Source organism: Hemicordylus capensis, chromosome 15, assembly GCF_027244095.1.
Source record: "Hemicordylus capensis ecotype Gifberg chromosome 15, rHemCap1.1.pri, whole genome shotgun sequence".
Lineage (NCBI taxonomy): Eukaryota > Metazoa > Chordata > Lepidosauria > Squamata > Cordylidae > Hemicordylus > Hemicordylus capensis.
The window spans coordinates 19266658-19279247 of record NC_069671.1 but is presented as its reverse complement, the minus strand read 5'-3'; the positions used below and the strand labels follow the sequence as shown (position 1 = coordinate 19279247).

Below are 12590 nucleotides of genomic sequence, written 5' to 3'. Positions count from 1 at the left end.
CCAGGATGATCTGTCTTCAATTTGGCTTTTAAGGTCTCTCAATGGTGCATTCATCGCTGTCGTTAAATTATTAAAACAGAATAAAAACAATTCACAGAATAAAATAAAAACAATTTCACCAAGTAAAACAATTAAACAGTTTAAAATTAGATTTAAGACAGCTGTGTCTTAAGAGTCTTTTTAAAAGTAATCAGAGATGAAGAAGCTCTTATTTTGACAGGGAGTGCATCCTAAAGCCCAGGGATAGCCACAGAGAAAGCCCAGCCCTGAGTTGCCACCAGATGAGCGGGTGGTAACTGTAACCAGATTTCCGCAGGTCCGTTTAGTCTTCTAAACTTTACCACAGCAGCTAAGTAAATTACTGCAGTAAATAGGAAAGGTCCAGTTATTCCCCCCCCCCGCCACACACACACACCATACCATAAATATGTCATGCATTGCACACTTAAGATTGTTGTATATTAATATCTGTCAAAATGTTTATTATTGTTCATTGCTGGAAAACCAATACAAGATTAATACTTTTTAAAAAAAATAAAGACGGGATACTGAAACCTTTAAATAAATAATTAAATGTCCTCAGGTCTAGATGTTTAGTGCTACTGCACCACCATTTTTCAGAAGCATGCTTTTGACATATTTCGCAATGTGTCAAGAAGTTGCTTTCTACTGATACGCTTCATCACTATTATACGTGGGCACATCTTCATTATTGCATTTCGAGTTACCATCATATTGCATTTCAGCATGTTTATTCTGTAATTGTTCTAATTAGCATTATAATGCTTTTCACTATAGAATTTATCCTTATTTCTTTGGCATCATTTGTCACAGTAGAAAGTTTTATTTTCAGGTGCTCAGAATCTCGAAATGATGCAAGATAAATCTGCTGCACCTCCTAGGTTTGAGCGAATCTCAAGCAACTTCCTTGTGCAAACATTCACCCAATTTAGATGTTTCCCCTCATAAACAAGTTCGCCAGGGCTTGGAATTTTCTCCTGTGCTCTTGGTATTTTATGGAACAGAAGAGATCAGTGGTTAGAGTAGTCATTTCCAAGTTTATCTGAAACGGTGAAGTTCTGGAGCATCAGAAACACAGATCTTGCTTAATAACATGCAAGTCACGCCCACTGAAGTGTAAGTGACTTTGCACTGGTGATCTCCAAAAACTGGCATTCAGATCTGCAATTAAGTCCCAATCCATGTGAACAACTTGAAACCAGTTTAGTAGCCTGCTGGGAAGCCTCCCTTCCGGGAATCTGAAGCAGCAGCCCAGCCATCATCTGTCCGGAGAATGGCTTGCACAACAGCCCTTGAGCTGTTTCGAGTAATCTTATGCCTCCTTTTCCGTAGTTCATCTTCTATTCCCTAGAAGCGGGGGCGGGGGGGGGGACAAAAACAAACACAAATGCAGATTGCACACCATTTCCAGCTCTGTCTAAGAATTTTAACTTATTTCCATATTTAATAACTGCCTGGCTAGATTAGACCATCTGGATTGCACCATCTGGATTAGACCCAGCTGACTGACAATGCTGTTGCCAGTGGACACTAGCTAGAGGCATCCTGGAAGCTTCCATTCCTGGCTAGTCTAGTTAAAAGGATCTCAGGCGGAAGAGCAAGGGAAGGCTTCTGTTTGGTAACTTGGAGAGCGGCTGCTATTCGGAGTAGACAGTACTGGGCAAGATGCAGACCAGCTCCAGGTTCAAGGAGGCCTTTGGTAAAGTGTCCTCTGCCAAGCCTTCTCCTATGTGGGTAGGCTAGACTCCATAAAATTTGTGTGTGTGGCAGGCGGTTACCTTGGTTGGGGCAGCACCTATGGGTCTTTCCACTCTTGCTTCTTTTTCATCACTGTCACCTGAGCTCCTCACTGATGGTCGCAATGCCTCTAACATAACTTTGTGGGGGGAAATGGTGAGCAGGCCCAGCCTACCCCGGAGACCTGAACTGTGGCTGTTCCCTAGTTTCGGTGGTAGGCCATGCTGAGGACCTGACTAAATCATCCAGTGTTTTGACTCAGTACAAGACAGCTTAATATATGCACATGTCATTATGGCCCATCTCTGTTATTTCCCCGGCCTCCAGGTATATTCCCTTTTCATACAGGAGTTCCATGGAGGTTAATTGTCACTGGTGGGCTTGCGTAACTTTGTTTTACAGCCTTCTGTTAGTGGCCTTCATCAGTCACATGCCATGCATTAATTTCTCATTGTGTACCTGCCAGTAATCAGGCAGCCTGATGGCATTTGAATAAGGCTGTGTTAAAAGCGTTTGCTGAACTGTTGCTTCCACCTGTTTTTAGACACTGATTCATATTTTTTGAGATCTATGTTATCTTAAAATTGCACAGTGACTAGTCAACCATAAGACAATGAAACATGACTAAAGGTGATGAAATTACTACCCAGAAACAAACAGACCTCTTCCACTTTCATCTCCAGTACGGTATCATTGGGAAACAGCTGGTTATGGACTCGGGGCGTTTCCACAGCCGTCTTAACATCATAGCCGAACCAAAGGGAATTGATTATTGTCTGAACAAGGCAAAATGCAACAACATTAGCGTATAATACCACATTTCTAAAGGCGTTTATGAGATCTGCACTCTCCTAGGTATAATGACATAGTGCCCCACCAATCTGTGCTATGTTTTTTCTCTTCGGTCCCTCGCTGCCTGCCTGCTTTTCTGCTCCTCCCCGCCATTCCTCTCTGTTTTAAACCATTTCCCCCCTGGTGTGACTGTGTGTGTGTGCTGCTGCTTTTAATTCTTGAGTTGACTCATATAGCAACCAATAAACCAATTTGTGTTTGGACTTCCTGCTGTATGAGTTGGGCAGTGGAGATTCCATATGCAGATAGGGAGGAGGAGCTTGTGAGAGCAGAAGCACCATGGTGATTGGGCAGTGGGGATTCCATATGCAGATAGTGGGGAGGAGCCTGTGATGGTTAAGGTCAGTTGGAATGCAACTGTTACTGGTCGGAAGTTGTTCTTGATTGTCGAAGAGAGGAATCTCTGTATATAAAAGGATAGTAGGCAGGGGTCTATGAAGAGAGGGGTTGTGAGGGAGGAAAGAGCCCCTTCAGGAGAAGGAGGTTGTGTGAATTAGATGAGGAAACAAGATGATCAAGATCTGTAAACTCAGAAAGGGAGGGGGGAGCAGGGAGGGAGAGGAAGGAAGGAAGGAGGGAAGTTGAGTCCCCATCATAGCCTATGTAGAACCTTTTAGAACCGGTTTGAATTTTTTGTGTTTTGTGCACATCCCTACAACTTGGATTCTGTATTCATACGTGTAATTTCCTATTGCCATGCCTTTGGGATGGCACAGGCCAGGGGTAGGCAACCTTCGGTGTTCCAATTGTTGTTGAACCTCAGCTCCAGTCATTCCCAGCTACTATTCATTGACAGGAGTTGTCGTTCAACAACAGTTGGAGGGCCGAAGGTTGCCTACCCCGCCATGGGCTATCAGCTGAAGGATGCCATACTCCCCAGCAGTAGGCCTTCCTGCAATCACCAAGTGTTTTCCTTTCCAGCCACTTTGGGTTCTTGGGAGCCTTTCCCAGTCCAGCGAGTGGAACCTACCAGTGCTATAGCTGTGGTGATTTTCGTCCCTCCAGAAGCACCAACCACCATCCTAACCCTATTGTTCTTATCCACCAAGATAGATGGGCACATGGAAGAGAAAGGCTGTTTACCTGTTAGGGATGGAGAAACACAGGTTATCTTTTCTACCTGGCAAAATGAATTAACAACAGTTGTGTATGATGTGACAGGTTCGGGACAGGCAAAAGAAAGTCCTTTGTCACAAAACACATAATTCATGTACCGTATTTGCTGCCACAAGTTGTTGTGATGAAATGAAACGACTGATTTTATAACAGATGGGATCCATTTTGTATAGAAAGTCTGCAACCAGAAGCTAGCTCCAGGGGTCTTACCTGGGGCAATGAAGTTTGCTTTGGAAGGGGAAACATCAAAGCCATTGATGATATGAGGAGAGCTGAAGTCATCCATCTCATCGTTGAATATAATTCCGCTCACAGTGGAACGAACTTCGGAGCCAAAGCTAAGCCAGACAAGAAAACCTGAGTGGAGCAAAACCTGAGTGGGCACCACAAGCCTCCATGCAGAAAGCTGGTGGTCAACAATTCACACAAGCTCAGGAGAGAGTGAGGTGGCCACCCAGCACCATGGCCAGCTGCTTTCCACATGAGTGATTTTTCCATGTGAACATGCGCATGGAGTGTATGCATATGCTATGCAGGTAGAGACAGCAGATAGCAAAGATCTCTGACCAATTTTACAGTAGAAATGGACCCAGAAGCATCTCTGAGTTTCTATTTAGATATGTAGAGTTTGTATCCTGCCTTTGAATTGAGTATTTGGGACCTTATTCTTCAGGAACTTGCCCAGGAGGTTTTTCACACATGGCTTGATGCCTTGGGGTATCCAACGAACAAATCTGCTTCACAGCAGATTTGAGGCATTTTAATTCAAGGGATTAGATGGACCTCTTGGAGGTTTTACAGACAGGGTTCCCCCCACCCACTTCACCGAATCCACTCCTGATTGGAGTGCGCCAGTCCACATATTCGCTGTATTTAACCTGACCTCCCTGCGGGCTATCAGGGACCAGGACAGACAGGGCTTTGTTTTTCCCCAAAGGGAGGCTCCAAATTCTGTCTTAGCACGAGATATGTCCGACTTAAAATAATACTTTATTTCCAGCAGCTTTTGAAAAAAACCTTCAATGTTTCTGCTAAACTCTGATGCTTGTCTTTGATATGTGTAGGGGAGCAGCTGAGGGCTATGTGAATGGTCCACCTAATCCCCTGGATTAAACTTTCTCAAATCTGCTGCGAAGTAGATTTGCTCCTTGGATACTCCACAGCATAAAGCTCTTTCTGTGAAACCTCCTGGTATATTAATTTGCTCCACCACCAAATGTAACTCACTGCAGCCACCACATGGAGAACACTGAATCTGCAACTACTGTGCATAAAGCAGTGATCTTGATGATTTTTCGAGCAGGGACTACCTTGCAAAAAAAACCCACCCAGAACCCTTCAATGTGAGAGGCATTTCCCCTCATGCTTGTTTCTGTGCAATGCTGAGTTTCTCCCAGCATCCAGGTACACACTAAGAGAAATGGAGCCCTGTTGAGTCCCAGAGTGTCTTCCAAGATGGTGCTGAAACTCAACTGGGCAACTGATGGAGATCAATGTGCTTTGTAATGTAATCCTTTCCATTATTGGTTTCCCCATAGAGCTCTATGGGGAAAGCAACCACATTCCCAGCATTCCATGTGCACCATCCAAGATAGCGTTGGAACGCACGGTGGGATCTGTTTCCCCTTAAAGAAGCCCTAACAGCACTGGGCAAAGTCCAGCACTGTGCAGTAGAAATGATCAACTCTGCATGCTGTCAAGAAGGCTGTGCCAATAAGCAATTAAGCAGGAATCCACCCTTAGGATTGATGGAGGCCATTGCTGGCTCCCAGGCCTTGCAATGAAAGGTAAAGGTACAGAAGGCATAACTCAATATATGCAGCCTCGATAGCTGTGCAAACTAGAGAACATGAGCTACGCCAGTCTGAATTCTCCCCGTTAAGCTCTTCCAGTGATACCAATCCAGTGAGGGTTATACCAACCATCGTCAGCAGAGCCCCTACATGGAAATAAAATTTCAGCTCATACTGTTGGTTGATGGTGCTGGTGGCGGACACAGCACTGCCATCGTCAGCCACAATGGAGACGTGGGATGTACCAGCATCATCTGGAGTGTAGTATTCTGGCTCATAGTAGCTCACTTCATGCGTGACGTTGGTGATTTTGGCCCACAGACCCTCTGCAAAGGATTCTGAAGTCATGTTTCGGATCACCTGGATAAAAGAGAAAGAAGAAGAGGATTATCCCACAGAACTGGGAAAGGTATACAAGATGGCGGCTAAAATTATCAGAGACTTGGAGCACCTTCTCTCCAAAGAAAGGCAAAAGTCTTGGAAGAGATCTCTGTCTCTTCTACCGCAAATAAAAGGAACCCTCCTAGAGCAGATCAGTCTAGGCTTGCAAGGCATGATATTTGCTCCACCCATAAGGGCTGTTCTCATGATCGACCTAATTTGGGAGGTGGGCACACTCCTGACTTTTGATCATGTATTAGATAAAAACAAGTTGGGAAGCTTGGTCATCAGTCAAGTGCCAGCTGAGTAGGAGGAGCACGGCCTATCCAGATTTCCATCTCCAACTTCTGAACAAGGCTGGTGGGGAAATTCTCCTACCCAGCTGAGATGATCAAACTCCCTGCACCATACTTTGTTTTATATAGCACGTGACTGAAAATCTGGAGTGTCCCCAGCTCCCGAATTAAGGAAGGAGGCTTCTCCTAGCCTAACCTTAATAGCAAAAACATTTTTTATTTAATTGTTTGTTTGTCATATTTCTATACCATGATATAGAAATGTCCAGGCAGTGTACAAGTTAAAACATAATATTAAAACAATATAAAACAGTTCAAAATTCATAAAACAGATAAAAACCATCTCAGTAAGTAACAGCATAATAAAACATACTAAAATTTAAATGTCGGTTAAAAGCCTGGGAAAACAGGTACGTCTTGAGGTTCTTCCTACAAACAGAGAAGGAGATGCTCTTCTTCAGGGAGCAAATTCCAGAGCCCCGGAGCAGCCACAGAGAAGGCCTGGTCTCGAATCACCACCAAGCCGTAACCGGACCTCTCCAGATGATCTTAATAGGCGACAGAGTTCATGACATGACACATTCCCCTGTTACAGACTAGTTAGCTATCTACCTCAGAGACGTTGACAAATCTTGGGTCCCCCAGTAATGTCCTCTTCGCGAAGGCAAAGCGGAAAGCCTCCACAATGCGATGGTAGGTGAGGCCCTTCTCCTCCAAAGTCTCGAGGCTCTTGCTGGAGAAATTAAATCCTGCCAACACGAGGCAAAGACTGAGGCATCAGACATGCAAGTGGACCCCTCCCTAGAGAAGCAGGGGAGACTGGTTCTGGACCAGCTTCATAATCCTTTGAGAAGTGTTCTATATTTTTTCAACAGAAAAGGGTTCCAAAGTAGATGACACAGCAAAACCACTGGGGGGAAATGGTTCATTGTCCTTAAGGGTGACACCAGCAAATAACCACTGGAAAAGACAATGTGGTGGGATGAACAGGGATAGTAGCTGAGCTCTCAGTCTCACCCTTGATTGCATCAGTCCAACTCTTCACGAGCTTGTGGATACTTATTGATCGTTCATCAGCCATAAAGCCCACAGGGAAATCTAGGATTGAATCCTAGAACAGTCCTCCCAAAAAGCCTGCATGGCCAAAACCAAATTAATGCCAATTCCTTCCCTGTCTATCTGCTTGGAAGGCAAGGATAGAAAGAAGGTCTGTGCAGAGGCTGAGCTGCACACAGCAGCCAAGGCAGATTCTGCTAAATCATAGCAAGGAGCCTTCAGAGCCAGGATCCTGTTCAGGCATGGAGCTAGGGGAGAGTGGGCTTGTGTGCACCCCTCTCCCTAGGAACATAGGAAACTGCCATATACTGAGTCAGACCACTGGCCTATCTAGCTCAGTATTGTCTTAACAGACTGCTGGCAGCAGCTTCTCCAAGGTTGCAGGCAGGAATCTCTCTCAGCCCTATCTTGGAGAAGCCAGGGAGGGAACTTGAAACCTTCCGCTCTTCCCAGAGCGGCTTCATCCCCTGAGGGGAATATCTTGCAGTGCTCACACATCAAATCTCCCATTCAGATGCAACCAGGGCAGACCCTGCTTAGCTATGGGGACAAGTCATGCTTGCTACCACAAGACCAGCTCTCCTCTCCTAAAGAGGAGAGCTCCCTGCTCCCTGGCAGCTCCTTGTGTACGACAGCCACACCCCCTGCATGTTTTCTTCATTCTCTCTCACAAGAGGTTATGGGCCCAGCATGCTTATTTGGAGCCACTCTGTTTCCGAACATTCTGCGGCTAAAGGCAGAGGGAGGAGGAGGAGTGATCTTACCTTCCAGGATGCCAAAGATGAGTGCCAGCACAGGGCCACTCAATGGGGCACTAGGAGCATACATGGTGAAATCGCCAAGGGAGATGTTTAAAGGATTTTCCTCTAGAATTGGCCTGTAGTCCCTCAGGTCTTCCATTGTAATGATGCCCCCTAGGAAAAGAGGAAAGCAGTGGAGGTCCTGATTGGATCAGAGCTCCCAGACATGTGTATAAGGGCATAGGAACATAGGCAGCTGCCATATACTGAGTCAGATCATTAGTCCATCCAGCTCAATTCTGTCTACACAGACAAAAAGAAAAGATATTAAAATTGCAATGATCGGCTCTCATTACAATATTAGATACCGATTTCTCACCTGCATTCTGGATGTCTCTGACAATTTGCTGACCTAAGTTCCCATTATAAAAGGCATTTGGTCCCTCGTTGGCCAAGATCTCGTAGGTGTCTGCTAGTTTGGGCAACTTGAGAATTTCCCCCTCGCTGAGGACTTTCCCTTCTTTACAGAAGACCTCGCTGAGGACAGAAGAAGAAGAGATGGGGAGAGTCAGGCTTCAACTGGGAGACCCTTTGGCCTAGGACACACTGCTTGACTTTAGCAGAACGGTATGTCAGTTCCAAGCCAGGTTTTAGCTGGTTTCATGAACCCCAGAATAAATCACTGCGATGGTTTAACTTGCAGGCAACTGGCAGCCTAGGAATTGGATTCAACTTTTGAAGCCATTTCATCAAGCCCCTGGTAACTCAACCAAGTTTCCATCAGAGGAAGATAAAACACTTGCCCACATTGTCATTTGGGACTTTGGTATGGACATCCCCTGTGAATGTTCATGGCAGACATAAGGAGAGGTCTGAGCATAAAGGCTCAATAGCCAAAAGCCCTTACTGCTAGATGGTGCCGACTTCATTATGGAGCCTGACCACTTATGAAGGGGTCTGTTTGGATGGCCAAATAAAGACCCACCACTCTGAGAATATCAAAACTAGCCATGCCTGCCTGGTTTACACACTCTCCCATAAGGGGCTCCCTGTTGGCTCCTTTGAGCTCTCCCTATACTTTAGAGCAGGGTTGCACAACATCGGCCCTCCAGCTGCTGTTGGACTACAACTCCCATAATCCCCTGCCACATTAGCCAGTTGTGGCCCAACCTATGCAGAAAGGCCAAAGTTGTGCAGCCCTACTTTAGAGAGTCTCCTGCAGAACCTACCACAAGGATGGGTTGCTTTCAATGGATTGGTTTTTTGACTTGAGGGATGCTCCCACACCTTTCCCGACAGGGAACCCTTCTCTTGCCAGCTTGATGCTGGGCAAAAACAGCTCTTTCCAGGGTAGCTTGCCATGACGTTGATGTGCCATTTCATAGCCACGGATTTCTCCTGGAACTGCAATGGACAATCCTCCTGGAGCAGGCAGAGAACAAATGGATCAGGTCGCTGCATTCCTGGCTTTGATACCCAGGAGCAGAAGACTTGGGGAAGCTTCTCGCTAGGAAATGCCGCTACTGAGGGACCATCTTTGCTTCCTGCTGCTGCTGCTGCTGTTTCCATCACAGAAGAAAGTATTTTGTACCTTATGGAGGATGGTGGCCACCCCTCCTTCACTCATCGGAGGTCTTAAGTGGAGGGTTCTTAATCCATAAGCCTTTTTGATCAATTACCATCCTTGCTTGCATCACAACCTTTGAAGAGTCACAGTAAGAATGTGGAGCTTCGGGGAACCTAGGTAAGGAAACTTGGCCTCATGCAGAGAGGAAAATTCAAAAACAGTTGATGTTTGGAATCCAGATGAGCCAGATACTATCAGCCTGAACGTACGTGTGGCAACTACATCAGAGACACACGCCATGTTACCTTTTAGGGAAAGGTCTGTGCTGTTGCCAAACATGTCCTTGGAAGAGTTCTTTGGGGCCACCTCCCTGGCGTTAATGACTTCCACTTTCCCTTTGAAAAGACAAAAGTAGGAACAACAACAAATATTTCTATACCACTTTTCAACAAAAAGTTACCAAAATTGTATGGATAGATAGATAGATAGATAGATAGATAGATAGATAGATAGAATATGTCTCCCTGTCCCCAAAGGGCTCACAATCTAAAAAACATATCTGGGGGTGGATAGGGCCAGTTATTCTCCCCCTGCTAAATAAAAAGAATCACCACATTAAAAAGGTGCCTCGTGGCCCAGTTAGCAGAGGTTAAGAGTTAAAATGAACTATTAGGGGAACAAGAGCTTCTCAGTGCACTGCCACACCACACTGTTAGGGTGGAGTCAGAGCAACATGTGATGTGATGTGATGGAGAGATCGGTTTACCTCTCCTGCAAGCACAGGATAAGTTAAGTAACCTCCATTAAGGGAGCTGGCAAATTCTTCTACCCACCCCACGGTTAGGGACTGATTCACACAACCATCTTTCACATACTAAAGCCAACACAGAGACTGTTTCAGTTCAAGCCGGGGGCTTATCAAGGCTTTAACAACACATCCATAATGCTGTGTATTATTGACCACTTCAGTCCACCTTCACCTGATATGTCTGGGTTGGGGTTGGGTGTATTCACAAGACCAGTCCAAGACACCCAAGTCCCACTGAAAAATGAAAACGGTCCTAGGAAACAACCCTCACCCTACTGTGGTCTTCTTTCTGTGGAGAGTTTCTACGACACATGTCTTTCGGAAACTTTTCTGCAGCACGCAGAGAGCTCCCTCTGCCTGTCCTTACCGTCAGCTGTGTAGATGGTGAAGAAGAGGCCTCCTCCAATTCCCATGCTGTGGGGGTTCATCAGGCCCACGCAGAGAAGAGCAGCAATTGCAGCATCCACGGCGGACCCTCCCTTTTGGAGGATATCCCTGCACAATAGAAGAGACGACAGCATCAGGGCCAGCTGACGGTGGCACAGCTCCCCATCACAGTCTTATGGTAGCCATGTGACTGCAGCTCCATTTGAGCCACTTTCTCTTTCCTCCAAGCCAACAGGGATGGAGCAGCTCTAATCTCAGCAGGAAGTGCATTCACAGCCCTGGGGCAACTCCAGAGAAGGCTTGTCCTCAGCTGGCAGCACCCTCAGAGGCACCTGAGCTGAAGATCTTAATAGGCGGCAGGGTTCATAACGAAGAAGGTGGTCTCTTAAATTTTCATGACAATTAACATACGCATTGTGCAGAGCAACAGAAGGGAGATGGCCTCAAGAAGTTGACACTATAGATGACTCCAGAGAGGTCTTTAAGGTGCTCCAAGACTCTGTTGCTTCTGCTACTACGACTACTGCAATATTTATATACCGCTTTTCAACAAAGGTTTCCAAAGCAGTTGAGATAGATAGATAGATAGATAGATAGATAGATAGATAGATAGATAGATAGATAGATGCCAGATGGATAGATGAAAGGTTTCTCTTGCGACAGAGTAAAACGGGCCCTTCAGGAATAAAAATTTTAACCCTGAACAAAGAGACTAAAGGTTACGCCAAAGAGGCTGAGCAGGGATTTGAAGGAGGGGAGGCACCATGTAGCTCTTATGGGAGGGAATTCCAGGCATCCTGGGTAGTAAGGAGGAAAGGACAGAGGAACCATCTCAGAAAGCAGATGAGGTTGGCCTTTAAAATTTTGATTTTTAAATTTGATATTTAGAACTGAATTTTTAATAAAAGTTGTCAGATTGTTTTGTACTGTATTTTGTGTTTTGTTTTGGTTTTGATTGTTGTTGTTTTGGTGTGTTGTGATTTCCTATATGATGTGTTTTTACTTGAAGCTTTAATGCTGTGTTGTGAGCCCCCCCGAGAACAATCTGTTATGGGGCAGCTTACAAACAAAATATATTATTTATTATTAGTAGTCGTATTGAGGCATAGGATCACACACAGTGTGTCATTAGACACACTTCAGCTTCTTTCCACATTTTCGGAGAATACCAATAGGTCTGTATGTTCCTCAGCCCACAGTCAAATATTAGGAAAAGGCTCCGAATCCATCATGCATGCAAACTTATTATCCCGAGGAAGCACAAATGGCCTCCCTAGATGACTTTTCCATGCTGTGACTGCTGCTCTGGAGGCAGGGCCTCCACATGGTACATAGAGCTTCTCTGCCATAGACATGGCCAACACAGCTCCCCTAATTGCTTTATTGCTGAAGACAGGCATATCGTTGCTTGATTCCTCGCCTAGGAAGGGAAACCGGAGAGAAGCCGACCTACCTCCCAATGATGGAGCATGGTCCCGCATCTGTGGCCACGGCCGCCCTCTTGTAGACATGTGCTTCATGCCTGAGTGATGATTTAGAGTGTAGCCCAAAGAAAAGTCCAAGGAAAAGAATAAGGATAAGGAGTAGTGCTGTCACAATCCCAATTGCCCAGTGTTTCTTCTTCATATTTCTGGGAAGAAATTCAGGAAAGAATTAAACAATTAATTCTTACCCGGGCTCAAAAAAAAGATTCCAGTGAAGACAGAGAAAGCCCAAGTAGCAGCTTTGGCTCTGGAGAGGGAGAAACCCATGACAAGACTAAGAAAAGGAAGTGGGAAGTATTAAGAGAGATCCATCACCATTACCTGAGCCTGTTTTCATAGGTGTTCCCTGTCA

The 12590-nt window shown here is 45.4% G+C and overlaps 1 protein-coding gene across 1 annotated transcript; it reads right to left on the bottom strand.

Annotated features, from left to right (window-relative positions):
• Positions 1-894: 894 nt before the first annotated feature.
• Positions 895-12380, bottom strand: LOC128338009 (glutathione hydrolase 1 proenzyme-like). The gene is made up of 12 exons (XM_053279870.1): positions 12208-12380; positions 10735-10862; positions 9865-9954; positions 9222-9414; positions 8372-8529; positions 8017-8166; positions 6809-6945; positions 5695-5879; positions 3937-4064; positions 3581-3693; positions 2421-2534; positions 895-1368 (listed from the first exon to the last, which is right to left on the bottom strand). The coding sequence occupies exons 1-12, from the start codon at positions 12378-12380 to the stop codon at positions 1225-1227; spliced, it is 1713 nt and encodes a 570-aa protein (XP_053135845.1). The 3' UTR covers positions 895-1224.
• Between the last annotated feature and the right edge of the window lie 210 nt (positions 12381-12590).

Bases quoted from the DNA above. Each gene is read 5' to 3' on its own strand.
- LOC128338009 (XM_053279870.1), bottom strand. From the start codon at position 12,380: ATGAAGAAGAAACACTGGGCAATTGGGATTGTGACAGCACTACTCCTT. The intron at 10,863-12,207 runs GTAGGTCGGCTT...TCTATTGTGCAG, and splicing joins CCATGCTCCATCATTGGGAG to GGATATCCTCCAAAAGGGAG. The intron at 2,535-3,580 runs GTAGGTTCCACT...TGCCTTGTTCAG, and splicing joins TCACCACAGCTATAGCACTG to ACAATAATCAATTCCCTTTG.